Source organism: Malaclemys terrapin, chromosome 1 (assembly GCF_027887155.1).
Source record: "Malaclemys terrapin pileata isolate rMalTer1 chromosome 1, rMalTer1.hap1, whole genome shotgun sequence".
Taxonomy (NCBI): Eukaryota; Metazoa; Chordata; order Testudines; family Emydidae; genus Malaclemys; species Malaclemys terrapin.
In genome coordinates, this window is record NC_071505.1 from 111,433,830 (window position 1) to 111,458,070 (window position 24,241).

The window sequence follows — 24,241 nt, forward strand, 5'->3', positions numbered from 1 at the left end:
CAAGCTCGGGTTGGAGCCTGGGCTCTAGGACACTGTGGGATGAGAGGGTCCCAGAGCTCAGGCTCCAGTCCAAGCCCAGAAGTCTGTGGGATGAGAGGGTCCCAGAGCAATGGAAGAGCCCCACAGCCATGGGTTTTTCTTTGCTGTGTAGACATAACCAGAGTCCAGCTTCACTCCCCTGCCCTCCCCAGCCCTGAGTTGGAGCATGCTTAGTTGCTCTGTTTGGATGGTGCATGAACAGTCTGGTCAGCACTAGATGATGAAGAGATGGAGCATCTTAACTAAGGATGAAATCTTTGACATTCTAGCTGCTAAAAGTCAAAGAAGTCTCTACTGAGCATGTGCAAACTGCAATTTTTCAAAGGCTTATAACTTGGCCAAATTTGGGCAGATTTTCACAGACACACCAAAAGGCACATTTTTGATAAAAGCCACACACAGACACACCCCTCCCCCCCCCCACACACAAAAAATTGCAAGTCCCTTCCCCAAAGCATGGAAAGATACTAGAGCTTTTCAAAGAAAAGATCACCAGAATTTTTTTAAATGGGTAGAACAGCATATTTTTCTCTAGCCTTGGTCTCAAACGAGCTGAACTGTTTTGGGCTAAAAAAATTCCAAATAATTCAGCCTGAGCCAGATGCCCAGCATGGAAAGTTTCAGCCCAAATGGTTAAAGTTCAACCCAGTCTTATAAGCAACTGAAAACGGTCTTATAATGGGACGTGACAGGCAACCTTAGCAATGGGCAGCGCTACTAGCCCCACCTATAATGATCTGGTCAAGAGGATGAACAGTGAGATGGAAAATTTTGCAGTAGACACATTATGTGGGTTATTGAAGACTAGAGAAGATTGGGAGTAACTTCATAGGATCCTAATAAAGCTAAGTGAATGGGCAACATGATTTCAGATATAATTCATAGTTGACAAATGCAAGGTAATGCACATTGGAAAGAATAATTTGAACTACTCATGGAGATTGTTGGATTCTGAATTAACTGTAATTACTCAGGAGCAAGACTTGGCATCGTTGTGGACAGTTTAATGAAACCTCTGTGAAGTATGCAGCAGCAATCAGAAAAGTAAACAAGATGTTAGGAAAAAGTGGGATAGGAAATAATATTGCAAATGTAATTATGCCCTTACGTAAATCAATAATTCATCCTCCACTGGAATACTGTGTTCAGTTCTGCTAACCCCCATCTGAAAAAAGAAGCTATCCAGAGGCAGATGACAGAAATTATTAGGTGGGTGGAAATACTTCCATGTGAGGACAGATTGTTGAGATTGAGACTGCTTGCTATAGAGAGGGGACATGCTAGAGGGATGCACAATAATGAATGGTCTTGAGAAGGTAAACGGGGTGCTCCTATTTACACTTCCTCATAATACAAGAACAAGGGCACATTTAATGAAACTGAAATGCAACAAATTTAAAACTGACCAAAGGAAATACTCCTTTTAGCCAACATATCATTTACTTGTGGAATTCACAAGGTGTCATTGGAACAAAGAGGTAAGTAAGATTAAAAAATGATTGGCTCCATAAGTACATTAGATAGGAATTAAAAAATTAGGAATATAAACCCTGATGCTTCATAGCATAAGCCAACCATTAACTTGTGGAGCCCCAATTTAGTAAAGCATATGAACATATTCTTAAATCCATCCCTAGTCAGCAAAGCATTTAAGTACATGCGTGTTTTGTTGAACTGGGACCAGAGTTAAGAGGAACCTTCCTGTTTGAGCAGGTTCTTTCATAATGGCCTATTATGCCATTTCTGTCAAGTTCCTGTGAAGCTTCTGATATTAGCAATTGTCAGGAACAGACTACTAGACCATATGGACTGCTGGGTTAGTCTAGTATGACAATTCCTGTGTTACAATCACAAACTAATCCTAAAGAGATCCACATCCAGTCTTGCTCGACCATGAAGGAAAGTTATTGCTGTGAATGAATTTAAGGAGAGGGGAGTCATAAACCTGAAAAAATATGAGCAGTCCTCTTTAAGTGGGGGATGCAACCCTGTATATTCAAACAGCCCATTCTTCATAATGCTTCTGGGACGCTTGTTTTTCAGCACTATGGTCAGAGCTGTCCCTTCAAACAAGCCATGAATATCCTCAACATGCTCTTCACGGGTCTCTTCACCGTCGAGATGATTCTGAAACTAATCGCCTTCAAACCCAAGGTAGGTGTTGTAGATTGGGAATTTCTCTTCCTGTGTGGTGGGAGTGAGGAGAAAATATGTAATAACCCTACCCCACCCCCACAGTCACCACCCAGTAGCTGAACTGGGCAGTTACTCTCTGGATTGGAGTCTCACCCTGTGTTTGGAAGAGCTTTTCTCAGGAAGAGAGTAGACACATTTAAAAAGAGCAGTGCCTTTTAGGAGAGGAAGATCCTGTTCCTTCATTATTATGAAGACATGGTAGTTACTCTACAGTTAAGGCTACAGCATGATTTCCATATTGAATGCTGGTCTAACGCTCTCTCTAACTTTCCCAAAACAAATTTTATAGCCTGAAACATCTCCTGATTAGTCCCCAGGCCACAAGTGATTTTAAAGAAAAGTGAAGTTAATCAAACATGATTCATTTTGAGTTATGGTACTTGGAAATTTTTCTTTCGGTTTTGGAAAAAATATTCTAATTGATCTACTCACAGGTCAGTTATCAGTCTGCTCATAGTTCAAAATGGCTGGCAAATTGGCCTATACACTAGTGCTTTGTGAGGATTACAGCACAAGGCTGGTTTGGATAATGTTAGTTTTGAATTTAATCATTTATTGTCAATGTTGGAAACCCCATCAGTTCCTGTCTCCAGAGATTATTATGTTCACAGGAGCTACACATTCCACTAACATAATTATACCAGAAGGAAAGTTGTAATTTACAAGCTCTTCCAGCTAACCCAACACAGCTCTTAAATTAACTGAGGCCTTCATCTTTTTAGCGTAGCTTCAGCTACATTTCATGAGGTCTCAATATGGCATTAACAAAGGTGACAGTCTCCACCATGTCCAACAACCAAGCTTGTCTATTCTATTGAAAGTTAAAGCACCACCCTTCACCAACCTGTCATCCTTCTTCCCCTCAGCAGTGCAGTAACTTTCTGCTCACTCTCCACTCAAACCAATATCTCTCTCCAGCATCATCTCTAAGTTGGTTCTTCTCTCTCCCAACCCAGCACCTCTATCCCCTCTCCCATCTTTTTCTATAAGGCCTTTTAAAATGTAGAGGATCGAGGAAAGTCACAGTCTCTGCCCTCAGCCAGCCCAGAATCTCTCTCCCTTCTCCCATCATTCTCTTATAGGTACCACTCATGAAGGTCACAAGTTTCATGGGTTATGTTCAAAATCTTGGTACTTTTGTGAGGTCTCAAATGTAGTGCTTGTGAAAATTACAAGCATCACCAGCTGTACCAGCAGAGCTTGTAACTTCCAATAGGCACTAGGCTTACAAGTTTGTGACTTTGCCACATATGTTACCGTAGAAATTCTTCAAAGTCCAACACTTGGTAAAAACCTTATATGCATATTATATGTGTAGGAACATACCTCATGCATTTAGTAGCATTCTTCTGCTTAGATTCTGCTTCATTACACTCTTCAAGCTTTGCTATGGGCTCTGATCACCGTGAGTTTAAAAATAACCGAGAAGATTTCTAAACTAAAAACTTCTCTGTGACCTAATTAAAGATGAGACTATATGGCATATCTTTTTAACACTCTTTAACATGGACTAGAACAACTGGGTTTTAATAAAGAGTCTTGAAAGCCAGGACATTCTCAGTTAAGGTCCCAGCATCAGCCATAACTCTGCCCCTTACTCATGCTGAAAGAACAGCCAGCTACAGGAATACACCATATTAAAGATAGAAACTAAAAAATGCCTGAACACCAAAAATAGCCCCAAAACTTAATTTAATTTTAGAGGCCGTCAAACTGGATGATCACAGTGGTTCCTTCTGGCCTTGAAATCTATGAACCAATATCTTCAGAGGGGAAAAAACAGTAAAACAGGGCATTTGCCCCCAAAAAATCACAGTGGGGAGAATGAACCTATGAAAATTGCTAATACAGCGAAAAGCTTGCTTTAAGCAGCATATTAATGCTGATTTATATTCTATACCAGTGCAGTGATTCTGTAAATCTTAGAGCATCAGATGTGTTCTGCAACATAACTCCCAGTTGCCCTCCTTTTTATCACAAAGGTGTGACCTGCAAGCCTGTAGAAGTGCCATCATGCACTGCTCCATCTTGATTCAAACTGCCTGCCAAAGAAGGACGCCACCTACTTCTAGAAGGCCTCTTGGATCAAGGTGGACCACTGCGTGATGGGATCTGTAGTCACTATCTCTATGGGCCACGTGGTACAGCTATAACGTGCTGCTCTATTTTATCTATGTAAATTGGGCACAGACTTCCAGCTCTGAGAAAGATGGTGGTGCAGCCCTCACTTAGGCAGGAGCTGGACACCGACTACCATGAATGGTATAAAAAATGGCCTGCAAATGGGTGGTTATCCCTAAGGGGTTATCTGAACAATCTGAGAGATGAAGAGCTTTAAGATACAGTCACCCTCCTCTCCCACTGAAAACATCCAAAGTTCCCCAGCAGAAGCTAAAGAGGGGATTTTAAATGCATTACGTTTTCCTAAGTATGAATGACTAGCTTAAATACTTACGGGGTCTCTGTTGTAGATGGAATTGGCTGCCATTTCCAGAGCAGTAAAGCCCAAACCAATCTTTGATTAAACTGTTTTGATGTTATGCCTAAAGCCCAGTCTTTTCAAGCTGAGGAGTTTCTGAAAGTGATAAAGCAGTTACTCCTTTATGACTGACTGCAGAGGAGTAGGAGACATAGATGGGGACTTGAAGGTATCATGCTCTCAGCTGAGCAACAACAGGAAAGGCTTTTAGGAGAGGACAATGTGGGAGAAATGAGTGTGAGAGAAGCAGCAGCAGGCCTGTCACAGAACTAAAGCTAGGGCGTTTGCTCTAGGGAGCACTCCGCTTTCTACAGCTGCTGGTATTTCTGACCCCAGCAAGAGGCACCATATAGGTAATGTAACTACTGCTGGATGTTGGGACGTTGTCAGATACCTTCGCCTCTGACAGCCACTCCCTAAAGGATAGTTGGAATTGGAAAGGAGTGGTCCCAGCCTCTCCCACTAGTTATAGCTAATCGCAGTATCTCCCAGGAGGGGTCCCAGCAGGAACTGTTGAAGGAGCAGTTACTATGTGGCGCACACAGCTGCTCATTCCTTTTCACGAAAGAATAATTGAAGAGAATGAGATAGGTGCTGTGGCCACCAGGGAGCTCATAATCACTGTGGTCCCAGCTTCTCCCTGCAGGAGTCACTGTAGGGAGTGCACAGAAGTGGTGGCCATGTAGAAGTATAGAGCTAATGCATTCCCAGTCTCTCCCTGCATGAATACCATAGGCAATGGGGTAGTAGTGCTGGCTGAGGGGAGTTTACAGATACTCATATCACAGCTGTTTTTCGCTGGCATTTCTGTGAGTAATAATGAAAGACATATGGCTCTTTCTGATTCTGGTATGTATTTTTCACCATGTCCGCAGACCTCTAGCATTATTTATCTCTTGGCCCCTGTTTTTTTGAGGCAATGTGCCCTGCTTATTCAGCTCTCTTGATAGCATAATGGAAAGGAAAAAACCCAAGGAGGAATCAGTTCCATAAGCACTAATTGTGAGCACAGACTCACCCTGGCATAGGGAATTTACTTGTATAATCCTGTGCTGGAGCTACTTCTTGCATTAGAGTAAGGATTCGGTAATCAAAAGGCTATTCTCTGGGATGGGGAACTACGTTTAGTCCAGGATCTGGGTCCTCCTCTTAGTACTATTCCATGCTCTGTAAACAGTATTTGAAGTTGGTAGAAAAACAAGAGGTTTCATAACTAAACACAGCCCTGGCACTGGGAATGCTTGGCTTTTGCAGCGAATCTGTACTTCGCCCTTCTGTAGCAGTGCTATCTCTTTAGTTAGCCTCTGTGGGGGCAGAGCAGTCTCTGTCATTTATGCCCAGCTGTGGGGGTAGTGCAGTCTTTCAGCTGACACCACTTAGTAGGAGCAATACTGTCTCAAGCCCATGTCTTTAGGCGTGCAATGTTTTTCTGGAGGAGAGGCACAGATCTCTCAGGTTTTATCAGTGTAAGGCAAACAGCCCATCAGCATCTAACCTACTCCAGGCATAAAGAGAGAATGAGAAGTAAAGGATTTGCTAATAGAGAGATTTGGGATGATTAGGGCTGCTGATAAGAACACATCCACTGTGTTCCTTGCATCTCCGTGCAGAGTATTAACCTGCTGCTCTGAAGTATGACTCCCAAATGGACCTTGGGTGTTTGTCTTGGCCGAGTCCCATAAACTGATTCAAGATTAGTTACTCTGAACAGGCAGGCAGTTTAAAGAGATGTTTTTGAGGCTTGGGGAACAGAGGGGTTCTGGTGTTCGTGTTTCTAATTTATAAAAAGCTTCAGCACTCTGGTGAGCTTTTTGTGATGGTGCTTCTAGGGTTTTCTCTTTAGAACTCAGAGTCCAGTCTGAAATTTTTACACACATTTGTGCCCCCTGCCCACAACACACCCATAATCTGCCTAGGCAGACATGGCATTAAACACAAGGGAACAATTTAACTGCTAGTGCAGTCAGGGACATAAACTAGTTCTATAGCCCTTTACATCAGTAGATCTCAAAGTGCTTTACAAAGGAGATCAGTATCGTGGTCCACATTTTACAGATGGGGCAACTGAGGCCCAGAGAGGCAAAGTGACTGGCTCAAGGTCATCCAACAGAGCAAGGAATTGAACGTGGATCTCCTGAATCCTAGACCAGTGCTCCCTCCACTAGGCCACATTGTCTTCTGTGAAGAGGCTAGTAGTAATTTCAGTGGACTTTTTCCCACTTATGCCACCAATGACTTTAGCCATGATCAGTAGCCCAATAGGTGTCTTTAACTAGAGAAATGAGATGGGCTTGAGTCAGATCCCCAAATGCAAACACCCCCAAGCTTTGTGGGAGTTCAGATCCAGGTAGAAACTCAAAGATAGATCATTGGCTCTATAATGGGCAAAACTGAAGGCCTGAATGCGAACATGCACATATACATGAACTTTGGGAAAATGGGACTCTGGAAACAAACTTTCCAGCTTAACCTGTCTCTAATCTACAGTAGAATTGTATGAATAAAAGGCCTGATAAAGAACCAAACAAATCTGCCACTCATTAGAAATGTTGTCCCTTGGAGAAGTAAAAATCCATACATCCATATGTTCCCCTACGCTCATGTCCTAAGCCACTGTCATGGTGTGCATCAGCTGCACGTCACCCTCATTGATGAAGCTCCTACTCGTTTCATAACCTTATGCCAGAAGATACCATCACCGCTAAACATTGGTACTGGTGGACTGTTTGTTGTTTTGCTGTTTCAACATTAAGACTGGCGTCTCAAGAACAGGAGTACTCTCCTTTTCAGAGAGGAAGGTTCATTTACTGGAGCTGTCTTCTCTCCCTGTTTCATGAAAAGAACACATTTTATAACTCATGCAGGTAGAGAAAAAGGATGAAGAGTAAAATTAATCTCTGCTTTAACTCTGTTGGATTCATTAGCGCTTCAGGGAATGAATATAGGGATGAATTTTCCCCAGTGAATCCTGTAACTGTCCAGAGCCATTAGGAAATGGTTTCTTTAATTGCTGAACCTTTCATACGTGCTTGTCTTCTCGGAAAATGTTCATTATACCCTCCCAGAACCATTTGTTGAGTCAGAAATAGGATCCTAGAAAACTGAATTTCTACTACCACTCTCTTTCTGGCACTAATTCATATGGTACTTCAATGGAACTACTCACATGAATAAAACTAGGTATATGTTTAAGTACCTTGCTTAATCTGGGCCCATGTGAAGAAGGGGAATACTGGGGATTTATCTCAAGGAATCATAGATATTAGAGATGTAAAAGATCACATAGTCCATTTCCCTTGCTGTCCAACGTAGCAGCCAAAACTTCTCTCTCCTTGATGGTTACAGGTAGGTGACTCTCATGTCCCCCATAAATCCTCATATAGCCAAGCAAGGCATATTTAGATCTTCTAATTTTTTCTTTATAAGATCATTATGTCAGCCCCATTGCTGCTGTTCCTGAGTTCCCTCCCTTTATTGACATCTTTTTGGTATAGAGGTGTCCAGAACTGAATGCATTACAGTAAATGAGTTTTGCAGTCAGTGCAGGATGTACACTTCCCGGGCAGTTCCAGGAAGGATTGTGACTTTCTCTACACAAGGGAGTCCTGCCTACCAGTCCATCCCTCAATTCACGAGGAAACCCTCCCATTCTCAGCCCTAATTGATACATGCTTCCACCTTTATTAATAGATCTACTTTCTCTCTAGTATTTCTTTTTCTCTGGGTATAGTTGGCCGTCTTTATTCCCCCTTTAAGCCCTTCACTTAGCATTAATCATACATTTGATGCTCTTATATTTCCTTTCACGCCTGCAAACTGACTCATCTGTTTTGGTTCCCTCCTGACTACTCCATTTCAGTGCAATTCCTTTTTTTACACTCAGATCTTTGGAGTGTCTTTCGCTAAGCCACATTGGCTGCTTCTTTTTCCTTGCATTCTTCTTTTTCAGAGAGATCACAATCTGTTGTGCCTTGGTTATGACATATTTTAGGAGGCTCCAGCCTTTGCTCATGCTACTGAATTTTTTACACCTTCCCATTGCACCATTCTCATGACGTTTCTTAATTTTTGAAATCTATCGTTCTTTGTATTGCTGCATTCTTGTCGTCTTAGAAATATCTATCTATCATAGGCTGTTGAACAGGCATTAAATACCAGAAGATTTGAGCCCCTCTGTCATATCAAGGACTCTGGCACACCTGGGAGGATCAGATTAAGGACCTTTCTACACTAATGCAGCCATGTCAGGAAACCTGGCTGCAACCAGGCTGTCTCCAGCCCAATTACAAATATTGTTCCAATTTGCAATGTAGACTGGATTTCAGCGGTGGTCCAAGGTTTAACCAGTTATAAAACACAGTTAAGGTCCAATCCACACATTATAACCAGGAACCATATTTTTGTTGTAACCGGGTTCCCTGAGGTGCAGTGCCATGGATTTGTAGCATAGAGGGGGTGTTAGCTCAGGGCTGGATTATCCGTGAGATTCAGGAATAGAGCATCCAGATACCATGAGACTCCTGAGTGCAGGCCACCCAAAGATTTTAAGTAGGCTGTTCTGGTTGTTAAAAGGCTCAAACGCTGTGATTTCTTTCTGCACTGGACTTGAGGCGGCCAGGATAGGCATCAGGCCGATTCCTCTCATCAGCCTCTGTTTCAACCTTTCAGCTGTGCAGGAGACAGCAAGCTAGAGGACACTGAGCTAAAGGAGGTATTGGCTAACTGGCTCACCCATCCAGCTGCAACAGAAAGGGCATTCTGCCCCCTTCCTTTAATGTCTTAGTGATTGGGAGCAGGGGCCTGAAAAGGGAAAGAGAGAGAGAGGGGTAAGAAAAAAAAGATATGAGGGGCCATAAGGAGAGGAAAAAGATAATGCACTTCCTTTGAGGATGAAAGTTGGAGAAGAGACACTGGAACATGAGGAGAGCAAGGAAGGACCAGACAACCGAAGAAAGTGAGAGAACAAAGAGACCATGTATGAGGGGAAGGAGAGGAATAACAACAAAGAATTGGGTTTCAGGGAAAGGGAAAGAAACAAAATCAGGAGAGGAAATACTGTGTATAAACAATGGGTAGGGGGAAGGAGAGAGTATTTTTAAAGGAAGAGAAACTACAAGACACAGAAAGAGGAAAACATTAATAAAATGGACAACAAGACGACTAAACAGAAAAGTGGAATGGAAAAGAGAGAGAAGCACAGGGGGGTAGAATGAAAGAGTGAGATGGAAAGAGAAAAATAAAGAAGGGAAAGAAAAACAGAGGGAAATGGAAATAAAAACCAAGGAAGGAGGCATATCACTTTTAGGGTAATGAACGATATTTTATTTATGCTTCTACATGTTACTGAAGTTCCCTGGCAGGGGTCACACCTCCCGTGTCTGAGGGGCATTGGTTTCTCATTCACAAAGTCTCCTGAGGTGCTCTTCTGTGGGGATTGGAACTGGGTGAATAATTAATATTCGATACATTTCACCTCTTTTTGTGTGGATTAGAGGTGAAACTCACCCCTGGTGCCAGGGTTGGATGCAGAGTCCTCATCACCATGTGAGCCACACAGAAGAGCCACATATACCCCCTGCACACCACAGAACTGACCTGCACATCGGCTCAAGGTCGTTTTGGAGGTGGGAGGCCCATAGGCATGTTGGCCTTGGGTGAGAGGAGTGAATCTGTGATAGATAAATTATCATTATCCTCATTGCAAAGAGGGGGAAACTGAGGCACAGATAGGTTAAGGCCAAAGTCAGCAAGGGGATTAAATACATGGGCAACTTAAATACATGCCTAATACCACTGACAGCAATGGGCTTTTTCATGAATGTAAAATTATACATGTGTTTAAGTACTTTGATGAATCAGGTGTAAGTGATTAGCCCAAGGTCACATAGGACATCTGTGGCAAAGGCAAGCAAAAAACCTGAATCTCCCAATAGCCAGTCCTGGGCTTTAGCCATAAGACTGTCCTTCCCTTTTACAAAAGACTGTGCATTTACAATTACCTGTTTTCCAGGGATTAGGAGTGCAATGCATACAAGTTGTGAGGGTATTTGAATATGTGGCCACTGGTGTGGCAGGGGGAATGACCCTCTTTTCTAGTTCAGTTATACAGAATTTATACTAACGTGTGTCTTCCTGTATGTCTGAACAGCACCTAGCACGTCTGGGCTGCTACCATAATGTACATAAATAACAGTGATTAATAATTAGATCTATACATAAAGGATCAGACTGTCTCAAGCCCCTGCCCAGGTACATGGGGTAGGGGGCCCTTCAATAGACTTGCTCTCTCCATTGTATTCCCTACACATAGTCATTACTTACATCTGTCTATGGCTGGTAGGGGACAAAGGTAATTAACATTCCTGTGCTTAGGGAAACAGAAGGTCTGCTTCCTCCATGCACCTCTGGGAGGAGGGGCATAGAAGGGCAGAGAGGAGGAGAGGCCATGAGCCCATGTCCCCTCCTCACTGGCCTGAGAAGTTGGTCAGATGCACCTCGGGGAGCAGGTTGTACTCTGCATGCCTGGGGAGCCTTGGAAAGATGGAGTCCAGGTGGAGGAAGAAAGCAGAAATGGGATTAGGGAAGGATTGTGCCTCCTATAACAGTTTTCCCCACAGTTCCGCCAGGGTGTGTGGATCCACCCCACCCCACACATGAGTCAGTGACTAAATGCCATTCATGCACAGAGCATATGTGACAGGGATTGTCGCAGGACAAGCATCAAGGTGGCTGTTGTTGTTTATTATGGGCCCTCAGACAGATACCATTTTGGCTCTGTTCCATAAAGCCTATTAGATGAAGGGGTCATCTGAAGAAAGGGAAACCGCATTCCTTTTATTTAGAGTGCAGGCTCATTAGGTTAAAAAATCAGGGGGTAGCCTCCGGTGGCCTCCTTGTTGTTTTTTTAGGTTAAAAAATACATTTGAAATAGAAAAAAGACCACTGAACAACAAACACTCCAATACAGAATAATGTAACAAACTACACAGCGGGGGACTCAGGAACAGGATTGACCTGCTAACATCTTTCAGACGACAGGCCTCAACACAGCAAATAATGGATCTAGTCCCGTATGCAAACATCCAAGGAATCCTCATTAGTGCTTCATAGAATCATAGAATCATAGAATATCAGAGTTGGAAGGGACCTCAAGAGGTCATCTAGTCCAACCCCCTGCTCAAAGCAGGACCAATTCCCAGCTAAATCATCCCAGCCAGGGCTTTGTCAAGCCGGGCCTTAAAAACCTCCAAGGAAGGAGACTCCACCACCTCCCTAGGTAACGCATTCCAGTGTTTCACCACCCTCCTAGTGAAATAGTTTTTCCTGATATCCAACCTGGACCTCCCCCACTGCAACTTGAGACCATTGCTCCTTGTTCTGTCATCTGCCACCACTGAGAACAGCCGAGCTCCATCCTCTTTGGAACCCCCCTTCAGGTAGTTGAAGGCTGCTATCAAATCCCCCCTCATTCTTCTCTTCTGGAGACTAAACAATCCCAGTTCCCTCAGCCTCTCCTCATCAGTGATGTGCTCCAGACCCCTAATCATTTTTGTTGCCCTCCGCTGGACTCTTTCCAATTTTTCCACATTCTTCTTGTAGTGTGGGGCCCAAAACTGGACACAGTATTCCAGATGAGGCCTCACCAATGTCGAATAAAGGGGAACGATCACGTTCCTCGATCTGCTGGCAGTGCCCCTACTTATACAGCCCAAAATGCCGTTAGCCTTCTTGGCAACAAGAGCACACTGTTGACTCATATCCAGCTTCTCGTCCACTGTGACCCCTAAGTCCTTTTCTGCAGAACTGCTACCTAGCCATTCGGTCCCTAGTCTGTAACAGTGCATGGGATTCTTCCGTCCTAAGTGCAGGACTCTGCACTTGTCCTTGTTGAATCTCATCAGGTTTTTTTCGGCCCAATCCTCTAATTTGTCTAGGTCCCTCTGTATCCGATCCCTACCCTCTAGTGTATCTACCACGCCTCCTAGTTTAGTGTCATCTGCAAACTTGCTGAGAGTGCAGTCCACACCATCCTCCAGATCATTAATAAAGATATTAAACAAAACCGGCCCCAGGACCGACCCTTGGGGCAATCCGCTTGAAACCGGCTGCCAACTAGACATGGAGCCATTGATCACTACCCGTTGAGCCCGACGATCTAGCCAGCTTTCTATCCACCTTACAGTCCATTCATCCAGCCCATACTTCTTTAACTTGGCGGCAAGAATACTGTGGGAGACTGTATCAAAAGCTTTGCTAAAGTCAAGGAATAACACATCCACTGCTTTCCCCTCATCCACAGAGCCAGTTATCTCCTCATAGAAGGCGATTAGGTTAGTCAGGCACGACTTCCCCTTCGTGAATCCATGCTGACTGTTCCTGATCACTTTCCTCTCCCCTAAATGTTTCATAATTGATTCCTTGAGGACCTGCTCCATGATTTTTCCAGGGACAGAGGTGAGGCTGACTGGCCTGTAGTTCCCCGGATCCTCCTTCTTCCCTTTTTTAAAGATGGGCACTACATTAGCCTTTTTCCAGTCATCTGGGACCTCCCCCGATCGCCATGAGTTTTCAAAAATAATGGCTAATGGCTCTGCAATCTCACCCGCCAACTCCTTTAGCACCCTCGGATGCAGTGCATCTGGCCCCATGGACTTGTGCACGTCCAGTTTTTCTAAATAGTTCTGAACCACTTCTTTCTCCACAGAGGGTTGGTCACCTTCTCCCCATGCTGTACTGCCCAGTGCAGCAATCTGGGAGCTGACCTTGTGCGTGAAGACAGAGGCAAAAAAATCATTGAGTACATTAGCTTTTTCCACATCCTCGGTCACTAGGTAGCCTCCCTCATTCAGTAAGGGGCCCACACTTTCCTTGATTTTCTTCTTGTTGCTAACATACCTGAAGAAACCCTTCTTGTTACTCTTAACATCTCTTGCTAACTGCAACTCCAAGTGTGATTTGGCCTTCCTGATTTCACTCCTGCACGCCTGAGCAATATTTTTATACTCCTCCCTGGTCATTTGTCCAATCTTCCACTTCTTGTAAGCTTCTTTTTTGCGTTTAAGATCAGCAAGGATTTCACTGTTTAGCCAAGCTGGTCGCCTGCCATATTTACTATTCTTTCTACACATCGGGATGGTTTGTTCCTGCAACCTCAATAAGGATTCTTTAAAATACAGCCAGCTCTCCTGGACCCCTTTGCCCTTCATGTTATTCTCCCAGGGGATCCTGCCCATCTGTTCCCTGAGGGAGTCAAAGTCTGCTTTTCCTTTAGATTTCAATGAGTTTTCAGTGATGTTATGTTACTGTAACTGAGATAATTGGATCCATTGGCTTCCATGTTCATCTGAAGACAAAATTTGGCCCCAGTGGTCACCCTGATGTTACACCAATTGTGAAAATTGGCTGTTGGGCCAGGTATTCATTAAAAGCAAGGATGACTGTATGATCTGCAAACCATAAATCCCATTTGTTGTTGAACCTACTCTACCAGTTGTGGGACACTGATCATTAGGAATTTAAAGGAGAGGAAAGCAGGCAATATAGTTAAACTTCACAGATATAGGAGGCAGCTACCCCAGACAAATAAATTGTGCAATGTGAAAAGTATTCATCGGATAAATGAATAGAGGGAACTGGATTGATAACAGGACACAAAGCTTTACACAAATTTCTAGGTCACTGGTTCCAGTTGAGCCCTGGTCAGCAGAGATCAAAATTCTTCACTCTGAATGCTAGTCGACGTCCTGTATGAAATGAGCTAGTTTCCTAGTGGTTGGGGTCCACGTCACATAAAAAAGCAGCACAATTGATCTCTTTATTGGCAATCCCAGTGGAGAGGCCAAGAACTGAATGAACATGGAGAATGAACTCCCCTTTGCCCTTAGAAGTGTTCCCCATTTTGTCATGGTGGAAACACTTTGGTGAGAGATGCGGAGGATGCTTGCACTGCCACTGTCTGTGTGCTTATAGGATAGAGGACATCCTCCTTCTGGGATTGACAATCCAACACCATTCAACAACACAAAATTTATCCTGTACTCTTTATTATGAATTATATGTAACTGTTCTAATTTTCTCCAGCAAGGGCTGTGCAGTGTGATTAGCCAACCTCCTGGAGGACTGATAGGAAATCTGGTAGGCAAAGATAAATACTAAGATGCTGAATAGGAGCTTCATTAAGGAGGGACCTTTTCCTTCACAGTAAACGTACCCAGGGAATTTGCATATTTCTGCAACATTGTGACAGATTTATTTCCAGTCTGGCACTTGAGGGTTTTAATGTCATTATGAGTGATCAAAAATAATGATATGACTACACAATGCAGCGGTGTAGGAAGCACAGTATTAGCTATTACTCTTTATTAATATAGAAAATTATTAACGCTGTGTTAAAAGCACAGTGGGATGGTGCACTGGGGTCTCATTCACAATGGTGCCTGCAGCAACAGCAGCAGCACTGAAAGGGAACAATATCAGGGAAAAGTTACTTGTTCTCACCAATAGAAGGGAAATCCCAAACCTCTGTCACTTCAGACAGGCTCATACAAAATGGTCAAAAGTTCTCACAGGTTCTCTTCATTTAAAAACAATGCCAAATAACAGGGTACAGCAAGGCCCCATCTACACAGTACTTTCTATCCTGTTAGGAAATGATATGTCAGAGGCAGTGTTGCCTAGGAATAAGGCACTGAACTGTGGCCAAGAAACCTGATTTCTATCCCCCACTCTGCCACTGGCCGGATTGGCCACGTCACTTTACTGCTCTATGCTTTTCAGTTTCCCCAAGCGTAAAATGGGCATAGTGATGCTGACCCTCCTTTATAATACACTTTGAGATTGATGCATAAGAACGAGTATTGGTGATGGTGTTATTCTATAGATGGAAAAACTGTACTCTGTGAAATCAGGGCCGTTTTGAAAAAAAACAGAGAGAAAACTACAGTAAACCAAACAGTCTAAAAACATATGATGCATATCTCTCAGGACTGTCACTTGAGTGTAGTTGTTCCAGTGGGTCACCATACCTCTGTACCAGCCATGCCAGACAAGACGTCCAGCTCCATCTCATGGCACCTACATGAACAGAGTCTGTATCCCCTCCTAAGACATCTCTCACTGATTCTGGATGCTTTCCAGTCTGTTACCACTTTCTGGCTCATCCTCCACCAAAATAAGGATAAAAGATTCTTCATTTCCAGAGATGTGCAGGCAGAAGCCTCCACTCACAAATCCAGCATTGCATCTCACTTGTTATGGTATTTAAAGAACATGGGATCTCTTTCAGAAAGAGGGAAGTGAAATTGATTTTTTTTAAAAGCAAAGCATTTGCTCCTATTCTCATGTAGAAGCGGCTATGGAAAGCTGGACTACGACAGTCCTGGAAGCATCAGTGATAAAGGTCAATGATTGGTAGCTGTGTCCTTACGTGTTGCTAGCAATATCTCAGCTCATAGTTGTTTTTTGCAGGGGACAGCTTCTTTCCTTCTTCTGTGCTGTTGTCTTGGTGCATTCTCTCTCATACTTAATCATGACAGAACTTGTTCATTGTAGCCCTTGGGGAGTCCGCCAATGTAGAAACCCGTAGTTTCTCCCTAATGTGACATGATAGCAAATTGCACATGGTTATCAATATACAGAATGTGAAATGTTCAGGCATAGCTAGCCGTCACAGCCATTTTTCAGTCTTTCCATCAAGTCAGTGTTCTGACTGGAGTGTAGCGTTTCCTGTGGGTTATATCCTGCTACCATGACCATGGCATGGGGTATTCATGATGATGTTATTCTTGGAAAGAGCCCATGGCTCTTTACAGAGTTTCACTGGATCGAAAGGGTTCCACCTGGATGAAGATCAAGAAGGCTGATTTCATTGTTCCAGGGGACCAGCAATGGAGATAGGGGAGCATTCAATTCCTGTTCCTTGTGTTCATGTTTTTATGTCCGGGAGGCCTGAAACTTCGGTGCGTGCAGGCCTTACCCTCCTTTCCCACAAAACTAAGAAGAATCCAAGCCAACAGCAACAACAGTTTCCCAGGAGGATTTCATCTAGTTACAATCATTGTTCAGAGTCATTATTCTCCATCCCTTCCCACTGTGCAGACCTGAGAGATATTCCTGCTACCACTAGGAGGCGCTTTCGCTGCTGGGTGCCATCGCCAGAGATACAGGGCATTGCCTTTGCCGTGCTTCTAACCTGATCTAGGGCCCAGGCACCCTGAGGTCACACATTGAATTTCAGACCTCACACATGGCTGAGTGCTTATATACCAGAGTGACAGCTACCTAGAAAAATGAAGAAATTAAAGATATGAGTTACCAACTGCACTATCATCCAGGTGGGAAAGGACCTATTCGATTATTTGCAAGCGAAAATAGTGCTGGGTGAGATGAACCGTAGTGTAAGATCTGGAAATGGAAGTCCTTTAGCCACAAAACGGATACAATACAGACTGCTGCAGGGCAGGCATCCTCAACATTGCCCTTACACCTGACCTGGAGAGACCACCTCTAAGGAAAAAGAGTAGTTCAGATTCTATAAGTATTTTCTTCCTTTTAAGACTGCCAGCCAGGAGGCCAGTTAGTGCCAATTGGGGTGAAGACTTTCCATGTGTGTGTATGAGAGAGAGATGGGGACTCTTGTCCACTGGGAACAAAACAGAGACCAGTAACCTATTTTAGCTACTGCACCTTGTCAAACAGTAATCAGAGGATAATAATTTTTGGTCACTGATAATCTGAGCCAGATTCAGCCAGAGACCTAGAAATGAACGTATCTGTGTTCTATTACCAGTCACAGAGCCATCCAGTCCCTGCAACATCTTTGATTCTGACATGGTAGAGACAATATGTCTGGGCGGTCCATTAAATCCCAGGGGAAAACCACCCATCTGCTTTCGGTAGCTTCTTACTGCGAGAAATATGAGAGCTCATGAATCAGAAGTGAGACTGAAGAGTAAAATAAAGATATCCAGATTCTTAAAAATGAGTCTTGCCCTAAAAGGATGGGGCTGCTTTCTTGTTAAATAAGCAAAGAGCAGCAGCATGTTCCTTTAAAAACACTTGGATTTTTAGAACTGACTCAGAAGTTGAAGAACTTGTCTCCTTTGACTGTTTATAGCTTTGTTGAAGTACAGGATTTGTGTGGTTCCCTGCAGCAATGACTCATTACGACAAGCAGTAGGTGAATTGCGATGACTTTGTCTCTCAAAATTAATCCATCAATGAGTGAGAGCTGATAGTATGCAAATAGGTGCTGTTTTCCTACAGTCTGTCATGATCTGCAAGCAGCTGCATCCTCCAGTTTATTTCTTCTCTACTAGGCACTGCTAATTTCCATGATTGCTGTTATGGCTAAATGGCATCTTAACATAATTTGCATTATCTCCATTTGATGTCAGTTGTTATTGTAGCTTTGTAATATTCTGCAGAATACATGTGATTCTCTCAGCCATGCCGGTGAGACTGTGCGCCAAGATTCAAATGACAGAATATATGTGATTTAGTTTAAATGTCTTCATAAAGAGATGCCCCCTTGCCTTGCCACTTTCCAGTGTGGACGCTTTCAGTAAAAGCCTGGAGGTGAACCCCACAACTCAAAGTGGCCTGCAAGAGTTTCAAAAATGCATTCCCGTGTTGAACATGAAGGTACTATGCTACTACCAGATTGTGGCAGCTCAGCTACCTTTGCAGATCATCAGCAAAGTCTGAGTTGATGGCCATTCCAATCAAACAGAATTTTTGCTCTCCTAAGAAATCACTTTCCTTATCAGGAAGTCATCCTTGAACCAGCCCCTTTCCCTCCCTCCCATAAACTCCCTCTTCCAACACACACCTGGCTTAAGACTAATGTTTCTTTCCATTGTCTAGACTTGCAGATTTATTTCAGGTACTCTGAGACCAGATCATCCTGTCAATATTCTTTCCTGTTAGTTTCCCCATCTTCTCTCTCTCTCTCTCTCTCTTTCCTCCTTCCTTTCTGTAGCTTTCCCATTTTTCTGCAGTACTGTAGCAGCTTCTTCCATTGGGGACCATCTGACCTACATTCAGATCCCACCCAATAGAAACACTGAGGCTTTGCTGCACCCTTTATCTACATATGTTTTACAGAGGGAGAGACTAGTTAATTTTTGCAAACCTTGTAGTAAGAAAACATTGAGCACCTGTGGCTAAGCAAAGACATATCTGCACATCAATTAACACAGAGGTGACCCTGGAATTTCGACTGGGTTGTGTACTCCTAACCCAGCTGGGATCACTAATCAGCACCCACCCCCTTTTCCCCTTAGGAATTCTGTGCATGGGGTAGCCTGGTTTGGGCTAGAACTGTCCCCCACAGTTCTGATTTTGAGTCCCAAGTGGCTATGAGCTCAGACCTTCAGACAGCCTCTAGTGGGCAATTTCTCTGCTGTTAACAAGGCTTCCCAGCTACTGTATTTAGGAGTATTTTCACAGGATGTAAAAGCCATGGTCTCCAGCGATCACAGTGGCTCCATTAGTGTTGAAACAAACCACAGTATCTTGTTAGCTGAACTCAGCAGCCAAGAAACCTAAAGATGATTGGCATATTCATTCTGAAGTGATACCGTGTCTGCTCCCCTGCACAAATGAGATTCCACTCCAGTCAGTCACTGCATATGTATGATCAGCTTTTCATTAATTAATTGATCCTGGGATGATTTGCTAACAGTTCCTTTTTGGGGGGAGTGCAGAGAGGGGCAGAAAATGTGTGTGTTTTACTGTAATGATGGGTACTTCATGCTCATGAGTAACCAACCTGGCCTCCCTCCACACAAGCTCCATAGATATCGTGTACTCCAAAAAATTCCCACAAGGGGGTGACTGCAATTCCTCTGTAAATCCCAGGAGAGTTCAGCACAGTGATATGTAACTCTATAGCTGAAGTAGGGTGAGCATCTCCCTTTAAGGGTAAATTATGGTATTGCACTCTAAATTCCTTTATTGCAAAAATAAACAGTGCCTTCAGCTCACTTCCCCCTCCTTCCCTGGGGGGAAAAATCAAAACTTTCTGGTGGGAAAAATAGTTTGGAACTGCTACCTCTTTATTTGACTGAAAGCTCCTTCCTCAGTCAGCTTGTCTTTCATCAACCACCGTGATTCTCTCCAATGAGGAATCTGGCTTTGAGAGGTACTTTGAGGTCATAACAAGCAAATCCCAAAGGGGTCTAATTCACTCTCAATATGTGCTTGTAGCTCTTGACAAGGTTACAAGCTATAATCCAAAACCAAGCAATCACATGGGCAGTTTTCAGATGATGTCTCTAAGAAGGATTGGCTTTTAAGGAAGGATTTAATTAATTTCCACACACACAAAGTATTCCTTGCACCTTATTTGAAGAATATAAGCAGCAGCGCTCTATGATTTCTTTAGACTGTGTGACTATGAATAATATCTTCTTGATTCAAGCCCCTCTTTTTGCTATAGAGGGGGGTTGGGAGAGGAGGAGGGAAATGATTTTAAAATCATATTTTTGAATTCAGTTCTTAAAAAATGAACTGTTGGGTGTGGGGATGAATGAAACTGGAAGAGTAGCAGTAGTTCCTCTTTATCAAACAACCCAGATGTGTGAGGAAAAGAGGAGTTATTTGAGTGTACCTCACACATGGACAACAGTGGGTCATTACAGGGTGTGCCTCCTATGGAGACTAAGGTGACAAGACCATGACTCACGACTTTCAGAATGAGCCAATGGCTGACTGGGATCAGCAGAGCTGCCATTTGAGGGATGCCATGGTTCAAAACATGGGCCTATTTTCTGACATCAGTAATTCCAGTGTAAACCCACAGTAACTCCATGGAAGTAAATGAAGTGACTCCAGATTTATTTTGGTGTAACTGACACCAGAATCAGGCCTGTTAAATTCTGATGAAAAAAGGAACCTCTGCTCTGAGGGCCAGATTTTGCCCTGGGATCTAGATACACAGCTCCCTTTGGGCCACATACTGCTTGGTTATGTCAGCACAATGCAGTTGACTTCAGTGATGTAACTGAGAGAATTGAATCCATTGGCTTCCATGTTCATCTGAAGACAAAATTTGGCCCCAGTGGTCACCCTGATGTTACAGCAATTATGAAAATTGGCTGTTGGGCTGGGAGTCTGGGTATTCATTAAAACCTGGTTAGGCCCAAACTATGATCTGCTGTAAAGTTGGTATACTCTGATGGCGGCATCTCCCGTGCTTGCTAAAGAGCTGTTTAAACCATACAAAGTATCCATGGATTTAAAAGTAAACAGCTACCATTTTGGTGGGCACAGCCCAAACAATCAAACAGGTATGAACTTCACCCTTGTTGCTGCATAAAAGCAAACTCAGAGTTCCTATTTCAAGAGCTGTTCGGAATCCCACTGACATCGTTCTTGAGGCTGGTAGATGAACACAGAGAAGGAAATGGAAGGTAGACATGTTACTGAGTCTGATCCTGCAGATCTTCAGTATGTGAGCTGTGCCACTACCTCAGTGGGACTGTACTCATGAAGAAAGGCTGTAGGATCGGGCCCATTGTCTTCTGCTTTATTCTCTTGATTCTTCAGGTGCCCTCAGGGCTGAGGTCATGTCAGGTCACACAGGCACCTTCTTGCAGCTCTGTGTGATCTGTATGTGTTCTTTATTTGTTCAAAATGTGAGTGCCTTTACAGTTTAATCTGCCATTCTCTCCCTCCCCTTCCCCTTGGTGAAGTCTAATTACACTTTTATTCCAGGTCCATCTGGTTGTTAGAAATGCTGGAGATCACCCCTGTGCTCATGCTAATGTTTGCTGTGTATTTTCTAGGCTGGATGCTGAATAATAATATTCCCTAAATTTGCTTTTGCTCCTGTTTCCTCTCCCCAAGTAGCAGACTGTGTAATATGGGATATGAAGTGGGAAATTTACACTCACTGGGCAGATTTTTTTTAAGAGTTCAGGTTTTGAACAAACCTATTTCATGTTTGCACACGAAAACGCTCGCTGTGTTTTTCAGAATGAGGTTTCTTTTCTTGTTTCTCTTTTCAAAGTCCATTCTAACAATTCCCCTCACAGCAACTGTCTGGTGTGTGCTCAGTCAGAAAGTGGGTTTTGCATACTTGTTTGTTCTGCCCAAGGCATGGCCCATAAATGTGAGAGTTCTCTAGTCCGGAAGAGTCCATCTGGGCTGCCTTCCAGGGTTCAGAAGGGAACTCCTAGCCAGTGTCTGACCCAGATATTAGTTGTGCCCATAACAATCTCAGATTCCCAAGACTGGCTTTTGCAGTGCTAGCAGTGGGATTATTTGTTCTCCCCTCTTTTCTTTCGGCAGTGCTGCCTGGGAACTCAGGCTCACACTTTACCCATGACGTGACTTTCCAGCACTAAGAATAGCAAGCGTAGTGCAACTTAGGTTCAATATCACTGGAAACAAGACACAGCTGGGAATCAGGGAAGTCAGATTAGTCCATCCTTCCACAACCAAAATACATAATAGGAGTACAGGAGTTCCTGTTTGTTTGTTCCTAAAATTGAAGAAAAGGGGGATTATGTAGGAAAGGGGAGCTCTTGGCGAAGATATTTTGCAAATCTTGACGAATTCTCTTGAGGGTAACTGTAAATCTTTGGTCAAGAGATTGATTTGAAAAAGAGACAGACAACCAGAAGCTCAGCAGCCAGACTGAATAAGGCCTTTCTGAAAAGGATGCTGGATCCTAGCTCCCCTTACTGCTCAGGATTATTGGGGTGGATGGTAGGCAGTGGAGGCTGGTGCCACCTCACGGTTGGTAGGCAAATTGGACACATAAAGTTGCCCTCAGCATCAATTCACAGAGTGGGTAAAATATCTTAATGTATTTGACTTAAAGCAGCCAGAGCTGAGGACCCTCCACTGGGGTGTGGGGAGGCAATAGGCAGGATCTCATAAAGAGCCTGGAGAATAACACTAACATAAGAACATAAGAGCGGCCATACTGGGTCAGACCAATGGTCCATCTAGCCCAGTATCCTGTCTTCCGACAGTGGCCAATGCCAGGTGCTTCAGAGGGAATGAACAGAACAGGTAACCATCAAGTGATCCATCCTCTATCACCTATTCCCAGCTTCGGGCAAACAGACGTTCGGGACACTTAAGAGCATGATTTTGCATCTCTCTTGCTAAGAGCACCAGTCTGCCTCGATGCCTTGAAGAGAAGATCTAAGGCACAATCAGTAGAAACTGTTGGTGCCTTGCAAATCCACAAAGGGTGTTTGGGCAAAGAACCAAACATGATAAGCAATGAGTTGTAAAAGCTCCTTCTAACCCATCTCCTGATTTTATCAGGCCCCTCTTCCTCTTTTCTTAAGAGACACCTGGTCTTTCATAGCCCCAGCACAGTCCATTACAGCCTGAATGTGGATCCAGTGGCCGTTTCTCATTTGCAGCATGGGAGTGAATACTGGAGAGAACCAAGGGTCACCATTCCTTTACCCCTCCCCCCAAAATTACATAACTCAGGAAAACCAGCATAGTGGAAGGTATTAGGTTACTTAGAGAAAGGTGGCTCTGACACCTGAAGGACTCAGTCCTGCAACCCCTACTCACAGAGCAGTCCTTACTCAAGCAGGGAGTCCAACTGGCTGCAATGGTTACGTTGGCTGGAGAAAGGACAGCTCACATAAGGGATGCAAGAACTGGTCTTTGGTCTCGAAACCAGTGCGCAGATTTAAGAGCAAAACTGCTTGAGGTATCAAGGCAATAATTCTAATGGTAATTTTGAACTGTTTTTGTCTGTCTAACATTCCTTTTTAATCCCCATCCTGCCTGCCCCTTCCTTATGTAGGGTTACTTTAGTGATCCTTGGAATGTTTTTGACTTCCTCATCGTAATTGGCAGCATTATAGACGTCATTCTCAGTGAAACTAATGTGAGTATTACTCTACCCTCCCCAGGATACCACCACCACCACCTCCTCCTCCTCCTCCTCTGTTTCCTTCACTCTCTCTTTTTTCTGGTTTTTTTCCCCCCTCTAGTCATGCTTTTATTGAACTTGCCGTCGTCCTTCTCCTTCTCCCAGGGAAAAAAAAAGGAGGGGGAACCGCCTCCTTCTTTTTCACTTGTCATAGCACGCCCCTGGCTGTGACTGGTGAAAGCGCACAGAGTTTGGGGTGTGTGTGCTTTTTTTCCCTCCAAAGAGTAGACATGCTTGAGTGTAACTTTCTAACTAACCAGGCTTTTGTTGATACCCTCCATCATGTGAAACTTTACAGAGGTTTGAGCAGCCAGTACTATAAAGTGGTAAGAGACTATTTAATATGCCCACGTAACCTCTTTCTTTTCTTATTTTTTTCTCTTCTCTCCCTCTTTCATGCTTTTTTTGTTTTTGTTTTATTTTTGTTTTAATATTTTTTACTTTTTTTCCTTTCTTTCTTTCTCTCTCTCTCTCTCTCTCTTTCTCTCTCTTTCCTCGGCTTCTCTGCAACATGCAGCACTATTTCTGTGATGCATGGAATACATTTGACGCCTTGATTGTTGTGGGTAGCATTGTTGATATAGCAATCACCGAGGTGAACGTAAGTAGCTGGCGTC

The 24,241-nt window shown here is 43.6% G+C and overlaps 1 protein-coding gene across 1 annotated transcript in view; it reads left to right on the forward strand.

Moving 5' to 3' along the window:
* CACNA1C (calcium voltage-gated channel subunit alpha1 C) overlaps positions 1 to 24,241 on the forward strand; it is a 734,131-nt gene that overhangs the window by 630,937 nt on the left and 78,953 nt on the right. The window contains exons 30-32 of the mRNA XM_054035338.1: positions 2,083 to 2,193; positions 23,496 to 23,579; positions 24,142 to 24,225. Coding sequence (XP_053891313.1) covers positions 2,083 to 2,193; positions 23,496 to 23,579; positions 24,142 to 24,225 — 279 coding nt within the window. The remainder of the gene's footprint in view (positions 1 to 2,082; positions 2,194 to 23,495; positions 23,580 to 24,141; positions 24,226 to 24,241) is intronic.